The sequence below is a fragment of the Falco naumanni genome, chromosome 7 (assembly GCF_017639655.2).
Source record: "Falco naumanni isolate bFalNau1 chromosome 7, bFalNau1.pat, whole genome shotgun sequence".
Taxonomy (NCBI): domain Eukaryota; kingdom Metazoa; phylum Chordata; class Aves; order Falconiformes; family Falconidae; genus Falco; species Falco naumanni.
This window is the reverse complement of record NC_054060.1, coordinates 16,583,578-16,602,294: the sequence shown is the minus strand read 5'-3', so window position 1 is coordinate 16,602,294 and position 18,717 is coordinate 16,583,578. Positions and strand designations below refer to the sequence as shown.

The 18,717-nt window shown below is 40.6% G+C and overlaps 1 protein-coding gene across 1 annotated transcript in view; it reads left to right on the top strand.

Annotated features, from left to right (window-relative positions):
• Nucleotides 1-18,717, top strand: part of LOC121091782 (tropomodulin-2) — a 36,702-nt gene that overhangs the window by 6,815 nt on the left and 11,170 nt on the right. Inside the window, exons 2-4 of the mRNA XM_040601948.1 lie at nt 3,748-3,956; nt 5,689-5,845; nt 17,309-17,431. Of these exons, the coding sequence (XP_040457882.1) occupies nt 3,831-3,956; nt 5,689-5,845; nt 17,309-17,431 (406 nt within the window). The 5' untranslated portion in view covers nt 3,748-3,830. The remainder of the gene's footprint in view (nt 1-3,747; nt 3,957-5,688; nt 5,846-17,308; nt 17,432-18,717) is intronic.

Here is an 18,717-nt window from a genome sequence, read left to right as displayed (position 1 = left end):
ACCCTGAATCGGCATAGATTTCACGTGCTGGGCATCCAGCAGCATGCTGTGCTGTTTAACAGGGGGTATTTGAGCCCATGGGAAACTGTAGTGCTCCTTATTGAAACTGAACAGGTGGGGGGGTGGGGATAGGGGACTTGTGCCCCTCCATTCCTTACTCTCCTTGTTCACTCTTCCCAGTAAGTCTGAAGGGAAACTCCGTAGTCTTAACCCGTGGTCCCTCATTCTGCTTCCCTCAGTGTCCCTAATGCAGCGACCATTCAACAGTATATCCCCTCTGCAATTAGATTGAACATCTCCTTTCTACTGTGTGACATCTGATCTGCTATTGTATGCTCAAAATAACAGTAGTTGGGAGGTTAGTTAGGATTGCTTTTTTAACGGATTAAAGTTTTCACAGAGTAATCATAACAAAGAAAACCCAGTGGATATAATCTGCAAAAAGTAAACAGTATGTGCACACTCCAAAAAGTCAAGCCACAATAAGAAGCAGCACAGACAGCATATGGTCCTGTTTACATACACAAAATTAACAGTATGAAATCCTATTAGGAAGGTGGAGATCGTAATCATCACATTAGACAGCAATTTCCAGAGTACGTGAACTCGAGACTTCAGCATTTCCTTCCCAGACTGAATGATGCTGAGTTGTTAGATTCACCTCGTTCCCTTGGTTTCCAACAGTGTGATTGTGGTGAAAGGTCAGTAGAGAGCACAAAGGCAGGACACGAACGGTAAGCGTTTCAGCAGAGCTTTCAGTAGGCTGTACAGTGGGGTGCAGGCTCCAGAAAAGCTTTACTACTTACTGGGATTGTAGACAAAGAAGTTCCCTAAGCAGTGTCTTCTGCTTTTGTTCAGCCACAAAAGAGTAGGATTCAGTTGTGAAAGGGAAAACATAAAAGGAGTTTCTGTTGCAAATGTATGCATGCATGAAAATCATGATTTTAAGCTCTTCCATGCACACTAATCTAACAAGGGTTATCCAACGTAGTGCTTCATGCCATGAGGGAAGTTATACTGATACATCTTTAATATCTGGGTTTATATTTCTTTTTGGGTATCCCTGCTGCACGTGGTCAAATGCCTTCCCTTCCAAAAGTAAGAGGAAGCAGTTACAACATTGAAAAACCTCACCTGTTGCAAAGTGTCTCCTGGCACATCTCCCTGTTATGGCCAAGCACTTGGGTAATTCACAAAGAAATCAGAAATGTCTGGTACACACAGTCCATACTCTGCAGTAATTACCCGTTAGCACCCGGATTCAACTTCGCAAACCTTTTCACAAAAGCCATTGTTTTGCTGATATCGGTAGAACAATCCTTAGTTGCACTCCTGGATGGAATTGTGCGGGTACCGCGGGGGGAGGGGTGCTGGGACCAGGCCCCCTGCACAGCGCGAGTGCTCAACCTCAGCCAGGGACACTGTTACATACTCTTAGCAGTTGCTTTTTCAACAATATTTAATTAACCTAACCATGGGATTACATTTCTGTCTTTTCCAGGGATGCGATTAAACTCTAATAAAATAATCATTTAAACTGTTAAAGAGAGTTTAAAGAGGTCTAATCCCCTCAAAGAAATTTTTCAGCCCAGTTAATGGCTGCTAGCTGAAATGTTACTTTTTAATGAGTTTATCCAAAGAAACTTAGAGAAGGCATCTGATGCCTTAGCACAGAAATGTTGTACTGCAGCTGAATTTGTTTTTACAATCTAAACAAATACACTTATCGCTTTTAAATAGTATGCTTTCATTATTTAACAAGTAGTTTTGGTAACAAACTGTATCAGTTAAGTGTATGTAGAACTAGTGTTCTCTTTAAGCACCAAATACACAAAAACGTTAGCTCTTTTGGACTTCTTTTTTGCAAAAATATCTCTCACACTCACTGCATATAATAGAATTTTGGTAATATAAGATTTTTTTAACAACTGCTGTAGCTTTGTGAAACATTAGATGCTGACTAACTTCCTAAAATAAATTTTCAATTTAAAGAACAGTTGAATTCTACCATGAAGTTTGGAACAGCCTGACAACGATGTTAGGCTATGAAAGCAGGGACAACAAGTAGAGCAGTAGTAAGGAAAAAATGAAAATGTAGGGGAAATAATGCTTTTTCTTAGAATAGAATGTTTAAGTGTTTGAAGTCAAGGCTTGCCATGCCTTGCAGTATTCATAGAACTCCAGATTTTTCAAATTTCTAATTCTACTAATCATTATTTTCTCTTTCTATAGGTTGCTGATTTCTAGTCTTCTCAATAAACAGAAAAATGAGATATGTTTTGATATTTAGTATTTTAATAGTGAAACTCTAAGGAAATGCAACATTTTCACTTGGATTTTGAATAGAAGAAAAATAAAGATCAGGCTTCCAGCTCTTATGAAGAGCAACAGAACCTGCATGGCTTTTGTTAACTTATGACAATTAAAGATTTGGCCAAAGGAAATTGGAGTTTGGTTTGATACATAAGCCAGATGTAGGTGCCAGCTGGCTGCTTTCCATATCAACCATAACACTGAAATTTGTGAATGCAAAACCTTAGCTGTAAAACTGCACGGCTAGCTGTGTGATTTGGAGAGCTCTGGTGCTGATGTGGGAAACTGGGCAGACTTGGGACGGCCTGGAACACAATTAAAGTCCCCAGGTGATGCTGTGTCTGGTCATAGCTAATTCTCTTCCGCTCCTTTCATTTAGAGGCACATTCTGGCTCTAGAATTGGTTCTGGACAGGAGAAAAAGAGCAAGTGAAGACAGAGAGTCATAGAATGGGTTGGGTCGGAAGGGCCCTTAAAGACCATCTAGTTCCAACCCCCCACCACGGGCAGGGACCCCTCCCACCAGCCCAGGTTGCTCCCAGCCCCGTCCAGCCTGGCCTTGGGCACTGCCAGGGATGGGGCATCCACAGCTGCTCTGGGCAGCCTGGGACAGCGCCTCGCCACCTTCATAGCACTTTGTCATATAACAATTTATATGGCATTGATGATTTTGGCCATGCAGATGACACTTGTTACTGATCAGTTGGGATCATCCAACAGGGGTTTGTGAAATACTAAGTCCATATCTTTTTCATGACTGTGTTTTGAACACCTGCAGGTGCCCCATGCAGCAGACTAATTTACAGATGATCTTTTGAGCTAAGTAGCATATCCTCACTGCAAGGATTATTTTGATCATGTGCTGTCATTTGTAGCCAAACATTTTGAAATAAGACTACCGACCAGCATACTTTAAAGTTGCTTCAGTAACCAGAATGTACCAAAAAGCCAGCCAAGATTATGTGGGTAAACTTTCAGCCACCGGCAAAGCTGGGATAGGGGAGAACACCTCAAAGGATAACATTTTGCTTCTCGTTTGTCAGCGTTGGACTGCTTTCTGTGACTGTACCACTTCCCTCTGCCTTTAGCAAAAAGAACAAGCAGATACTGCTTTTTTTCTAAGTAAATTAAATAAAACAGATTCATCTCTATGGAAAAGATAACTTCCCAGTGTTTTTTTTCTTATCGACCTCTCAAAGCTTCTCTTCGCCACTGCGCTCATGAGGTTCCCAAGCATACTGCAGCCCTCCCTGCTCTTTGGCTACTGCTGCACAGGCAGCCCCAGCGCTTCCCGCACCCCCTCTGCTGAGCCAGGACATCTTGCTGCTTTGTTTTCACTAATAAAGTGTAAATGTGACTCTTGGCATGGCTTATTAGGGCTTATTAGGATTACATCAGCTAAATAGACATACTCATAATGCTTTATTGTTAACAGTGAGTGAAGTCGCAAGAAGCTCAGTACTCCTGGATGGTTGAAATCTTGACAAACATCATCAATCTAGCCGTGCAGCGAGAGCCATGTCTCTGCCCTTCCGAAAAGAGTTGGAGAAATATAAGAATATCAACGAAGATGAAATACTCAGCAAACTCTCAGAGGATGAACTGAAACAGCTAGAGCATGTTCTCGATGACCTTGACCCTGAGGTTAGTGATGATGGCCAGGGGAATCATAGTTCAAAAGCTGCCTGTTGTAAATGTCACATACTGCAGCATTTTATATTTGTATTCTGTTCCAGCAGAGGCAATGTACCCTAAAGTATGAGCAGCTTGGCTAGGGACATGTTGATTTTATTCCTGCTGTGATGTGCTACTTGCTGTTGTACAGGTCACTGTGCCCTTTCTCTATCCCTTGCCTATTTAGACGTGAGCTTGTGTGCAATCTAAATCTTTAATCATGTTTGTACACTGCAGCATGATGAGAAGCTTTTTATGGCTGCTATTTCTGAGCCCAGCAATAAACAAACAAACATAATGTGTGTTTGTGAAGATCGGATCTTTTGAACTTCTGAAATGGATTGACTATGTCATTCGCAGATATTTTTAACTGAAGAGAATATATTTAGGCATGATTAAGAAAAATAAGATTCAGCTACACAACTGTGATTTTCTAGACAGCAAGGATGATTTGAGTATTTGAAGACACTTTCAGAAAGAGTTTAAAGATCTCTGCCTTGGGAACCACTTAGTCCTACAATAATGAGGTTAGTCACAAGTGTACTAGATGGGAATTCTGACTGTACCTACCCCAAAACCTTCCAAACTGATGTAGGAATTTGAAAACTGGCAAGTAAAGTGGCAGATAAAATCCATTCACTCTGGAAACAAAATCAATTCGAAACAACACAATAGATGTATAGCTTCTAGTTCTATAGCAGAAATTTACCTGGAAATTAAGGGTGGGCTTTACTGTTCTCTCCCTCCATGTTGCCACTTCTCTCGCTACTATCACTTCTCAAATGGAGACACGAAACATTAAAAAAAAAAACCACAACAAACAAAACAAGCCATAGTGCATTTGTAGTCAGGCTACATATGTTCAGTAAATTTGTAACGCTCTGGACATGCTTGTGCACTCCCAGGTAAGATGTCTAGTGGCTTGAGTTCACTGGATGTGCTCAGAATTCCCTAGATATTTGCCATGGATCAGATTCACTGTGCATGTTGTCGCCAGTGATGAAGTGTTTCTGCAGTACTCTGGAGCATCTTCAACATGTTGGCTTTACTGCACACATGCTACAAATTCCATGTACCTGTATTCCTTTCTGGGGTTTTCTGGACTGAAATGTGTGAGCCTTATGCATTTTCCTGTATTATGGGGATGCAGATGCAATCACATGGTCACACAGCTACATATTTAAAGTTGGGTTTCATCTGCTTGCTTCCTGCATACTCTAAATAGGTGAAATCCACATCATTCACTAATTACTTTCTGTGCATGCATTCATTTCTGAAGTCCAAGAGACAGCTGCATTAGAACGAAAGGAATTTCTGAAAAAATGAGAGAGAGAAAAATGAGGAGAGAGAAGAGTAAATGAAGAGAAGAAAATGTATAGAAAACTTATCTTAGTCTATTTACCTGGACTGCAAACTCTGGTTATAATAAGGATAACACAAAGAGCTCTGATCTTGCTTAGTCCTTTGGTACTGTGATTGTAAATATGGTTAATAAAAATATTAATAGGTGGTACAATCAGAAGCCTGACAGATACACTGGTTTTAATGGTTACATTTAGGTAATGTGTGTTACTGTTTTCACCAAAGAGCATTATGTGAGATAACACACGAAGAATGATTTAACTTAGAAAACAGCACTGAAATGAAATTTGGAACGCTATATGACATTGCCTCATCTCCTTTACATGCCTCTCTTTCACAGAATGCCTTGCTTCCCGCGGGATTTCGGCAAAAGGATCAGACCACTAAACCTGCCACGGGCCCTTTTGACAGAGAGCGCCTGCTCTCATACTTGGAGAAGCAAGCACTTGAGCACAAAGACAGAGAAGACTTTGTGCCATTTACAGGGGAAAAGAAAGGTACCATCCATCCTCGTGTCGGTGCTGAGTAATGGACTGCTTGGGCACAGGCGTCCAGCGCTGCCTGGCCTGCTTGTGCAATGCACTGGGGCAAAGAGGTGGAGGCTGCTCCTGTGCAGGGTGAGGCTCAGGAGTCAGATCCAGAGCGGTGGTAGCAGAGGAAGAAGTGGTGCTGTTACCTGCCACGTCGTGCTCTGCCGTGCTACTCTGGAGTTACAAAGGCGGGTTTAATCAGGCTTTGTGATGAGGAACACACAAACGCCAGCCCAGCAAGGGCTCCGTCAGCAGCTCCCAGACCAGCAAACGCCTCCGTTTGCAGTCAAGCATGGACAAGGTGGCCTCGCTGACCTCGCTGGGGCCATTCCCGTGTTCAGCGTTAGGCCCGTGCAGGGGTACTGTAGTGGGGGAGGTGCTTAGGAGGAAACGTGTAAATGCCTTTCTGAGTAAGTATTGCCTGCAATTGCTGTAAGTAATAGCTCAGGGAATATGCTTACAAAAAATAAGTACTTTTCCACTTGTTTACTAGCACATCTGGCAATGCTATTCATGCAGACAGTTTCTCTGTTTCCCCTTGTCCTACAGCTACAGGAAAAAAAGGGAAAAACAGGAAAACCTAATTCTAATCATTCAAACATTGGTAGGATAACCTTAGGGCAGGAACAGTCATACTTTTAAGCAATGTTCCTTTAGCACCGTTATGTCCTTTTTGTCATTTCTGTAAAGTGGGTTAAAATGCCTACCTTGGGCCACCCCTTCATTCAAGAAGGAACTTACTATGCCTGGGTCCATTTCTGGCCATCTAATGTGTTTGCCGTTATTTCAGTGGGATCTGCTTGAGAGAAAGCAGATATTTCCAGAAAGTCAAAGGCAGTATTTTTTACTTTATGTATCATTGCCGAAGATAAAAAATGTTATTTGCAGGCCAAGAGTTGTTGCTATCATTACATTGTGCTCTCAGTCTTTGAAACAATGGTTTTAGACAAATGAGACATTTTTCGGCTAGATCTGATTGATGTGTCATTTTATCACGCAGCATATTCTTTAACCTACTTTTCCTTCCATCATAACTTGTGCCTACTGCTATTCACGGGGTTGATTCTGACCCACTGAAATGCAGTGACACTGCAGTGATCCTGCTGGTAGCCGGAGTGATCAAGTACATATGCAGAAAAGAAAATGGTTTATTGTAGTATGGACTTATGGCCAGTTGTTTCCAGTCTCCTACACACCGCTGTGTTAGAGCAGCACAAGTTACCACTTGCAGGTCTCTGCATATTTATACCAACATCTTCAGCCAGGTCTCATCTTACTGATACTTGCTGGCTTAGGGCTAAGACTTTGCATTTTGCACTGTAATCATGCCTGAGATCTCCAAACGCGCCTGAAACAAGCACACAAAACCCCGGTGGTGCGTGGAATCCCATATACCCACAGGACTGGCACTTGATCTGTACAAAACCGGTGCCTGTATTGTCCCTGACGGTGCTATTATATATTCTGGCCTGTTTGTTCTATTTCAGTTGGCTTTTGATGAGGCCGAAGCAATATTGTTCCTACATTTGCTTCCAGATTCCCTTAAAGTACTTGTTAGTGCTGTTTCTTAATTCCTGGTGTCTCTGGTGTGGAAATACCACTGCTTTACAAACACAAGTAACTACACGTTGTGCTCAGCACAGAGTGGATTCAGCCATGTTAGCATTTAAAGCTATTCTTATTTTGGCTTTTGATTCAATGGTGATAATTTACGTCAAAATCACAATTTTAAGAATTATCACGATTATGAGGTTATGACAGCAATTTAGGCTAAGGAAGTTATTCCCTTAATTTCTCCTGTGCCTTGTACAACATTGACAAAATCCTTAGTATTTAGCAGATTAAGTCAGATGAAGACAACCACGTTCTGTGATTTCTGCAGTCATTTTAGAATTATAATCTAAACAGAAAGAACTCTACTAAATTTTCTTTGAAACCAAAGGCCAAATGCCATGAAAATACCCTTTGTTTCTTTATTAATATTAGAAATAACTATATTAGTCTGAGATCTGGTGAGGTTCTGTACCTTGTCTATTGAGAACTGGATGGACTGCTCAGTGGTGTTTTCCTGCTGCTTTAAGGGAACTGGCTTTGAGGAAGAATCTGCTTATTTTGAGCTTGGCACATCCCATATTGGTACTTGAGTATCTCTTCTGCTGCCCCCAGCTTGCTTGGCAGGAGGTGTCCTACAGAAAGACCACCAGGCTTGTGGTCTTCACTGCCTCCTTTTCTTATTCTCCTTCCCCCCTGCTCTGCACTGCAAAGACTTCGTGTAGAATCTGAGCCTTATAAAGCATGACTGAAGTCTCCATCTGCCAAATGTTCTGAAACCTTCCCACGAATTGTATGATAATCCTGCTAATTGGGTGAACCTGGTAAAATGTGATGAATATTGCACAAAGGCCATGTGTGGCTGGCTCTGGATCTTAGAATCCATGCTTGTAACTGCAGCATTACTTGTTTTGAGACTCTCAATTGAAAAAAACAACAGAATGTCTGTATTAAAATATTAATTACTTGATTTGCATTTATAAGTTATTTTCTGTGCAAGGACACAAAGCAATCCTGCAAAGACATTTCCAAGATGTGACACTACATGCTAGATTTAAAATCACTTTAATTAAAGAATAATTAGTATTCTTCCAAAACTGAGTAATTAGTTCAGGATAAATAATTTAAGTTTCTAAAAATGTGCCCTCAAAAGCAACTGAAGAAGGATATCTCTTGATAAAAAGCTTATTCCTTACCTGCATGTTGATGGTCTCTAAGTTATATTTACAAATTCATAAATATTTATATGATTATATTATATAGATACTTGTTAAATGATTTCTTTACATGTAATGTAGCCATACTGCAAATAGCCCCAAATTAATTTTACACTAATTCTGCTAGGTAAAAATTAAGTTCTGGAGCAGCTCTAAAATGCATCCAGTTGCGTATAATTAGAAATGGGAGGTGTTGATGCCACTGCACCGTTTGGCACTATTTACCACCTGAGAATATTTGTGTATCAGTAAGATTAGAATATGTCAGGTGCTGTTTAAGCTTTTGTCAGTGTTTTGTACTGTGGTGTTTGTCTGCCACTGGGAAAGTATCTGTTTTTTCAAATTTAGGAAGCGGGATGCTTCTACCAAACGTTAAGTGACATTTCTACCAGTTCCTGCATTTATTATGCAAAGCTGATACTGACTTGAAAATTCAGTGATGAGCCAAAAAGAGGGTGGCATTTAAAATATCCTCCTTTCAGAACAGTCTGTGATAAATCATTATTTTTAATCTACTGTCTCTGCCTTCCTTTTTTTTGTTGTGAATGTTTTATTAGAGAGTTCTTGACCAAAAGGCAATACCAAGCAGCTGCTGAAAGACAAAATTCAGTTGCCGACATTGGTCTCTATCTGCTGAACATGACCATAAGGTTTTGATTGTGCTAGAAAACAAGCCAAAACAAATTCCAGAGCTGACAGGGGTATTCAGGGTGGTTAAAGCACAGGAAGTGTTAAATATGAGCTCAAGAGGGGGGGCTGATCGTGCAGGGAATTGCCTTGTTTTTGACTGTAATCATGGTTTGGAGAGGCTGGAAACTTTTTTTTGCCAAAAAAAAAAAAAAAAAAATCAAATGTATGGCATGCATTAGGGTTTTGGCCCTCTGCTGTATTTCAGCTTGTTAACGTACTATGTTAATTGCTGTACAAAGAGAAAGTTTTAAGCCTGTATAGGATAGCTCTCAAATTTCAAGGAAAATCCGTTTTGCGATGAACCAGGGCCAGAATGGTCACAGCCTGAAAGGCACACACCCAAACTGGCCACCAAGCAATTTTTTCGGACCACCTTAGCCCTCATCCTCCCTAACACAAGTATGGGGTGGGGACTTCATTTGGAAGTTCCCATGGTGAGTGTTTGCTGCCATAGTTGTGTGCAAACAATCCGATCTGGTGGCTTTCAGGACTGTTGTGCAGCACGGCTATTAATCAGCCATTCCACAGAGGGTTCCTTGTTAATGAGTGATGGAGGTATAGGGAGTTAGGGCTGGTAACTCTAGCGATGGCCAGTTTGTGTTTATTTTATGTATTTTTGGATTAGTTCCTACTTAGGATATTCTAGGAATCCTTACATAGGACCTGATGAACTACAGAAGTTACTCAGACTAACCCACTGCATTTAACACATAACAGCTGGTTAGCACACTTTGATCACTGTGAAGCCTTTTCTGTATCATTTTTAAGTTCATGAAAGGTCCAGGAATAAAAAGAAAAGGTGGAGAAAGCAAGGTGCAGTGCAGGCACAAAATATCAGAGCAATGTCAATGCTGCGTGTTTGCTTTTACTGAATGCGGTGTGTGCATCTGATCTCAGTTAAGATCTGAACACCACTGTAATCCAAACATAAACTATTAACTGCATTTCTGTTTCTGCTTTGTTGCAGTGGTCCTCTTAAGGACATGATTCTAACGAAACATAATTGAAAAAAGTTCTGTTGTTGGGAAGTATCATTAGATATGAAAAGTTGGCTGTGCCATTTTAAATTGCTATAAGGATTGCTGTTTCAACCCTTCACCACTATCCCTGTTTTCTACAAGGTCTCCCACTCCTTGCCAAACCATTTCATTTTGGATCTGATCCAGTTCTCATCAAAGTCATGGAAAAACTCCAGTGGATTGGGCTATTATTATTTGTGGCTGGAAAGGGAAAGGAAACATGTTTATATGTGATTAAATGCTATAATTTTTAGCCAACTGATAAAAGGGAAAAGGAAGAAAATAAGGATGATTAAACCAGAGAACTTTTGGCTAAACCCCTGTTTTCAGTTGCTCTGGCAGAGACCATCTATCTTGCATGTTGTGCTGTGCCAAGCAGAGTATCAATACACAGCACTAGTAATAATGACAGTCATTTTCAGAAGGTCAAAGTATTAGAGTAGATGCTAATGAGTTCCCATTCCAGTTTCTCTTAACAGACTCTAGATTAAAATTTAGGGTTTAGTTTAGAGATATGGTATCTTTCTTGGATTGACAAAGGCAGTCTTTTCACCCCCAATGCTGAAATGGTTTATTTACATTTTTGCCACCTTCTTCCTGTTCTTCAAGGCTGAAATTTACAACTGATGTTTGTCTCTTAAAGCATTGAAAGTGCTGCAGTTGCTGACAGTAATGCCTCTGGCCAGTGCCTTTCACTGCTTGCTTTTGTAAGACCTTGCTTTAGTTGCTCGTGACTTTGCCAAACTCACACAGTTCAAGCTGAAATTTCCCATGCTGCGAGTCTGCCTCAGGGTGAATTTTTGGAAAGTGTCAGCAAAAAGGACTTTGCTGTTTCCAAGAACAAGATTAGGAGAAAACATATTGTTTCAGCCATCTCAAGTAAATTTTTCCAGCTGTTTTTTCATGAGCTGCAGTGCCTCCATGCTTTGAAGAGCGGACTTGAAATGTATGCCTTTTGCAATCCCCAGGGAAATACACTTGAATTTGGCATCTTCAAAATATTGGACTTTCTTGCACATCCCATTTGTTGTTGCATTCTCAAATATTTCCCCTGCAGTGATATTAGTCATGTCCTCAGAGCTTCTGCCTGCATGTGCAGACAGCACGTGGGACAGCCCAGGAGGGCCCGGCGAGACCTGGCGTGGCTGGATGGAGGGTGCGGGATGCTCTTGGAAACTGCTTGTCTGATGGGCACTGTCCCACCACAGCCATGGGCCGGGGGGCTCTCTCCTGCTCTGACAGTGCTTCTCTCACTTTGAAAGGGCACCGTAAAGGAGAAAAAATGAGTAAAGAGCCAGCGGAGAGGCAGGTGCAGAGAGGTGGAGGGACTGGCTTTCAAGGAGCTGTGTGAATATGTTTAAGATGAAGGACTAGATGGGGAAAGGAGCTGCAGAAGAGAGCAATGGTAAGGAAGAGAGGGCAGAGGGAAAGGAAGTGGTGGGAAGGGTCAGGATTCAAAGATGTGCAAAACCAGGAGACCCAGGGGATAGGGAAGGCACAGGGGACAACAAGGAAAGGGACAGAGAAGAAGGATATGCAGGATGGGAGAAAGGAGGCCAGAGGGGAACATACCTAGTGTGGCATCTGGCTCTGCCCAAGTTTCAGCCTTCTGTGATGTCCCTGAGAACCTGAAGCCCAGCGGCACAGCTTGGCTCTCTTCCTCCTCTGCTGCCATTCCACATCAGGCACAAGAGCTCTCTGCTCTGTTGGTGAAGCAGATTAATCCAGGTGGCAATCCAGAGGGCTGCTGTGGACCACAGGGATCCTGGCTGTTGTGATAATCCACGTGAGGGTCTAATGAAATTTTGGGCTTTCTTGTTTTAAAGATGATAGGTTGGCTTTTTGTTATTTTTATTTGAGAAAGTATACTTTTCAGAAGAATTCTTTAAAGGGTATCACTAAAGTGGCAGAATCAAAGCGTGCTGATCAGAGTCAAAGGTGCTGGTACAATTTAAATTTTCTCCTTGTGCATATGCACAATAGATTTCATAACTTTGGAAAGCTTACCTTTGCAGCCTTCCTCTTCCATTACCATAATTTTTAAGGCACAGAATATGCAGATACTAATCCAAGAGTAACAGTGCAGCAGCAATTATGATACTGCCTTTTAACTACTACTAGCTTTCAGCTTCACACTTGAACTTGGCCTGTTTTCTTCTTCATAATACAAATTGATTCCTGGTAAGAACTAATTTAGCTCAATTTTCATAGAATATTTGTAGGGAGGAGTTTAAACAAGCCTCAATAGAAAAGAACAGTGCAAAATGGAAAAAGTGAATCAGGTGCCTGTGATTTATGCAAGGCAGATTTCCAAGATTATTGCATTTCACTTCTAAGGTCAGTGTAGTATTCTGTAATTGAGAATAAACAGGCACTCGCTGTAGTCAGTGATTCATTGAAAAGTATGAAGTGATAAGTGTAACCAGATATTTTCTTGAAAGTACAATAATCTGAACTACAGTTTATAGGAAAAGAAGGGACATTGTTGTTTTACAATTATAGCAGAAAATGCATTTGTATTATAAAATTAAGTAACTATCCTTAATAAAATGGATGTTAAATAAAAGGATATTTTTACAGATAGTATAATGGGCTTACTTCCCACCTGTGCTTTGTTGAATTTTGGCTTGTATAAGGTGGGAATAAATCCTAAGTATTTATACTAAATAAAAATGGTGGCAATCTATATTTATTCACAAAAGTCTAATGACATAAGAAGGAAGGCAGAGAGAAGACATACCAGAAATGATGTTCCAAATGCTGTGAACTATAAATGAAGATGAAATCCTCAAAATGTTTCTTAGATTGGACACACTGGTAAAATACTAGCAACTATGCTATTCGAATTCCCCCCTTTTCCCTCCTTATATAACAATAAACAAACAAACACTTCAGGAAAACACACCTTTAAGTAGTTCTCCGTGCAGTTAATACATTTTCCTATAGATGTGCGTATGTGGTTATGTACTTTATTATTGTGTAAGGAAATAAAGTTAGGGATGCATCTCATTTCCTTGCTTTACTTTGACAATGCGTTCATGGAGACATTTGTAAAATGCAGGAAATCAGAGCTTGCTGAAACCAAGTAGCAACGTTACACCTATGTCTTTATGACTGTACCCACTGCATTTCTTTTTCTCCATAGAATTTGTTTTCCTTTTATCTTCCTCTGCATTTCTGTGTCTCTCTGTAGTGCTTTTTACTGAATCCTTCTTCTCTTTGGTTTTCAATGGATTTTTTTCCCCGAGCCTCTTTGGAGTAAAACATGAACCTTATCATATTTCAATTTGAATAGAAGTTTTGCAGTGTGAAAATGGATAGGTCTGCTGTTAGACTGAGCCAGGACAAATCTCTACTCACTGCACTCATAGTCAGAGACTCCCTGTCGTATAATAAGCCGCTTCAGTTGTCATCCAGGTCACCCCAGGCACTTATCCCAGTTTGACAGAAAGAAGGGAATACTGATGTGCAGTTAAAATTTCATGTAAAAAAAACCCAACACTTAGGATGCTAGACATTTGGAGTTTCTATGCATATGTAAAAATAAAATGATATTTTAATGCCTTTTTTTTTTTAACTGGAATTTTATCTTGTTTTGCAGTTAAACACAAGAATATATTATTTTTGTACATAAATGTGGTTATCTTTGTGTTGGTAATGCTGATGTAGCTCAAGTAAAAACTTGACTGACATAACTTTTGTCACTGATTTTCCTAGGTAGAAAGACAAGCTATTACTATTAAGACTTATAACAGAACATCAGCATATTCTGGAGGCAAAATGTAACACTACCAAAATTAATTACACCACATGGAGTGTTACAGTAATGTATCTTCTAAAATACAGTGTGAATATAAACAGCACAAAGAGCAGCAGCCTTTGTCTATAAATCTCACTTTAAAATAATGAAACATCACTATTTTTCCAAGGCTTCTTCCAAATAATATATTTTAAATTTAAGCTGGGCCATTGAAACAAGCAAGCCACAATCCATATTTTATTTTGTCAGTGAATTCCATGATGGCAGTATATAATGAATTTGCAAGGTACAGATGTGGCACTAAGAGAGACCTCCTGAATCTTTAAACTCTGTCCTTAAAAAAATGAAGGAAACCTCGTTCACAGCTGTCTATAAAGACAGACACAGTTTTGCTGTTGGTGGACAGGTAATGAATTCCTAATAACGTGCTAAATGTATAAGCTCTTCTAACCTCTGTCTGCCATGCTACAGCATCTCTTCACAGTGGGATAATACAAAAGAATGTTCTTATCTAGACAGCAGAAAAAAGAATATTTTTAAAACACCAGTGGACGCCAGCAAGGCCCACATACATTAAAGATATGTATTACTATCTTTGACATGACCTTGCCCCTTTAAATATTTCATATAACCAATAATAGAATTTTTTAAATACATTTGCCAAGAATGCTTTAAATGAAACTATCATTGGGAGTCAGATACACATTTAAAAAGATTCGGGCTGCCGTCCAAGAATGACATATGCCTGAAACAAATGCTTAAAAAAATTATTCCTATATATGTGAACTGCACAGAAAAAGTATGAGTGTGAACTGGTTTCCATTACCCCTGGATTTCTTGCTACACAAGATACTTGGCCTACTCTGATCCAAAGTCTGTAGAGAAGGACGAACTGTATATTACTTACTGTGCCCAGTTTACACCAGACTCGAGGTCCTGTATCCTTTTAAAATGTTATGTGTGAAAGTATAGATGTCCGTCAGCATTTGGTAATGGTGTGGCTGGGGTGTGAGTGTGAAAAATCACATGTCGTCTGATGGAAATGTTTCATGCAAGGTATGTCTCTGTGAAGTATAGCTGTTAGGGGATACTGTCATCAGGCGGGATAAAGATAAGGAGGATTGCCTCAAGATCTCAAATGACCTACTGATTACTTGAAACTCATGTGGAACCACCAGTGATCTGAGAGGAAAATATTTTACGGACAGTACTCCTTACTATCGGTTGTTTACTCAGATATTCTGATTAATTTTGGCCTTCTGGCTTCCAACATAGTAATGAATTTTTTTCTTTATATGTTAACCTTACCAGTCGAATGGGCATCAAGTTAAGTCTTGGTCAGTGGTCTCTGGAAGCTGCTATCCAATACTTCAGATTAGGTGGTAGTTCAGAGGGAGTCTGAAATCATAGCACCTGTGCTGTTACGAAACCTGGAGGGCATGACTAATCTCTTTCCACAGAGTATTTCTCACCCCAAATTTCCACTTGACTTTTGTTTGATGATGCTGGGTTGGCTATCTCTGATTCATATAACCCAGTGCGTGGTGAAAGTTAAAATGATTCTTATCTTTGGCCCAAAAAGGCTTTTATCTTCTAGAAGACTCTTCTTAAAAAATGACTTAAAATACCACATGAAAATTAAATCATACTGCTTTGTCTTTCTACATAACCTTCTGTCCAGTTTTGTACTCAGAAATTATTTAGCCTTGGTACAAATCTCTCTAGGGTAAATAATTCAAATCCTGCACCAGTAAACCTTGCCAGAGTTTCAGAAATTTCCGTTTTTTCTGACCTTACTCTGTGACTGCAGTCATGAAGCTGACAGTATAGAAATTGCTGTAGACAAGCCTGTATGAAAGAGAGAAATGAACTGGGTACTATCTACATGAAAATGATACTTTGGACCATAATGGGCCAAAATTAAGCCACAAAAGGATGGCAATGTTGAAAAAACAGAGGCAAAGCATCTGTATTTCAACACTAAGTATCAGAACTGCATTTATTAATGGTAACAAAATAATATCACTAAGACAGTTAAAATTAAACTATTTCAGAAACTTTTCAGAAACCCACAGGATATGCTTCAAGCAATATATCTAGAGCGTACAAAGCTGCACAAAAAGGCATTTTAAAGTTGACAGCGGGCCAAAGCCACCTGCATCCAAAGATCATCACAGCTTCATTCCAATGGCATAAACTAAAGTCTGCTTGAGCAGTAGTTGTCAGGGACAAGGTAAGGGGAGCTGCTTCGCAGTGGAGAGCAGAAGATGGGAATTCACAGAATTATCAGAGCGATGACACCGTCTGTTGCATGTGGCATCATCTAATGTATCACTGACTGTACGGGTTTGGTACAGGAAAGTCCTGAGTGGGAGAGAAGCCCCAGCAGCGCTGGTGACTGAAGTGCAGCCCAAGCTCTGATTTAAAGGGCCTTGCTCCAAGCGTTGGCAGTTACATCATCGCGTTGCGGAGGTTAACTGTAATAGCAGGCTACAGGAGAGTCGGGCTTGTTGTGTTGTTTCTGAATTTATCCCCCAGTTTTCTCATTTCAGCAAAAGGGCCGATGATCTCGGTCTGGGGGGAATATCGCATGGAAACACACACTGGTAACGCCAACGTAACAGCAGGCAAGTAGGTCAGGAGTCTTTCTTGGGGAACATGTGGTTCAGTTCAGACTTTCCAGGCCTGCACAGATGATCAGGATAAGGCTATTTATGTGAATGATTGTCAGGAGACACAGAGGGGAACTACTCATGGAGAGGCTGGGAATTAAGCTGAGTTACTGGAAGAGAACAGGTTTGCTGAGCTTTGAGGCTCTTGTATGGAATGTGGTAAACTGAAACGTTCCTGCAGTAGGATGGTTTTAACCGTTTCTGGTGCCTCCTTTAAACATAATGGCCGCAGGAACTTTAGAAAAATCCCAGCTGTGACTGCTCCTGGGGATTTATTTTAGGACATTTGCTTTCACATTAACAATCACCAACACAAAACAGAAGTCTGCACCTTTTGATTTTAGACTCTTGTTAAGATCCTGGTGTGGAGGATAGCATCGAGTAAGAATAAGGAAGACATGTACCTGATAATATTTCCAAGCGTTTCCACTGTCTCAGACCTATTCCCCTTCACTGCCAGCCGGCAGAGGAGTTGTTCCAATAATTCATTACTCACTCTGGTTTTTTTTTTCTTCTCTTAGGAAAAATATTTATCCCTAAAGAAAAGCCCATAGAAACTCGTACAGAAGAGAAAGTGACCCTGGATCCGGAACTAGAAGAAGCCCTGGCCAGCGCTTCAGATACCGAGCTCTATGACCTTGCAGGTTAGATAATTTATAGGCGTGATCCTCCTACACGTCCAGTTCTTCTCTGCCTAGACCTGCCACCAGGAGACATCCATCAGGAGTGTCTCATGACCAGCTCTCAAGTACCTGCTGTTCCGCTACACAGACAGGCAGCCAACCTGTGGGCCATGTGTTGCCCATGATGACTTCAAGCATGACTCAATAGCTGCTGTATTTTAGACTTCTCTCATCTACTTATAGCTGATGTGTCAGTCAAGGCGAGAAGATAAGCCAACTAACATGATTTGGGGAAAGGAAGGGTAGATGGTGAACTGCAGGCTGGGTTGCTTGCACTGCAGTGCAAACCACTGATCTTACTACATCCACATTGTTTGTAGCATACTTCTGCTACCTCCTCTTTATTCTGACATCCCAAATGGCAGGATGAACTTGTTAGAGGATTCAGTAGATGAGGGAATGCATCCAGGAAGAAATTTGGAACCTAATCCCTTGAATCAGAAAATTGGTTGTCAGCCGATTAGTCCTGGGTATCTTCACCACTTCTAATTCTTTTCCTTTAATGTGGACTATAACCTCATGTTCTAGAGTGTGCACAAAGGAAATAATTCTGAAGTGTATCCACTTGCATGAATGCATGAACATTTGAACCTACAGCATAACAAAAGCCAATCTGTAGTTCTTGAGCCGCCTGTGACTTTCAAGCAGTTTGTATCATGGGTATGTTGTGTGTTTATGCTAGCAGAAGAGCATCATCTGAATCCATAATTTAGGAAGAAGCAAACCAGCTAAAGCTGATGAGATTAATGACAATGGGTCATTCTAAAATCCTGCTCAACCCAGTGTTGAGACCTTCCTATGGAACCACTGACATCTCCTGCCCTGTCTACGCAGTTCAGAGTGGATCCTGTCCTTCCCTGGGCTCTCTGAGGTCCATAGTCTACCTTTTTTGGGGCCCTAGTCTATACAGAAATTTTGGTGGGAGAATTGCAACCCTATTGACAATTATTTTGGTTTCCTTAGGAAGATCTAAATGAAATATTTCAGCATATTAGATTAGTGTGAATCTGGGTTAGATCAAGACTAAACTCAAAACTCTTGTAGCTACTATATTGTCCTATGGAAGGATGTAATCTTGCCATTATCTTTGTAATTCTTGGCTACACCACCGATTTCTGGATGCATTAGTCTTGGCTCTGACTGAAATATGAAGTATCACAGGAACCACAGGTTTATAATGCAGCTGGCATTTCTCAGGTCTGAAGTCTGAGGTTCATGGAATGAAGTTCCAAGTTTTGCTTAGCATC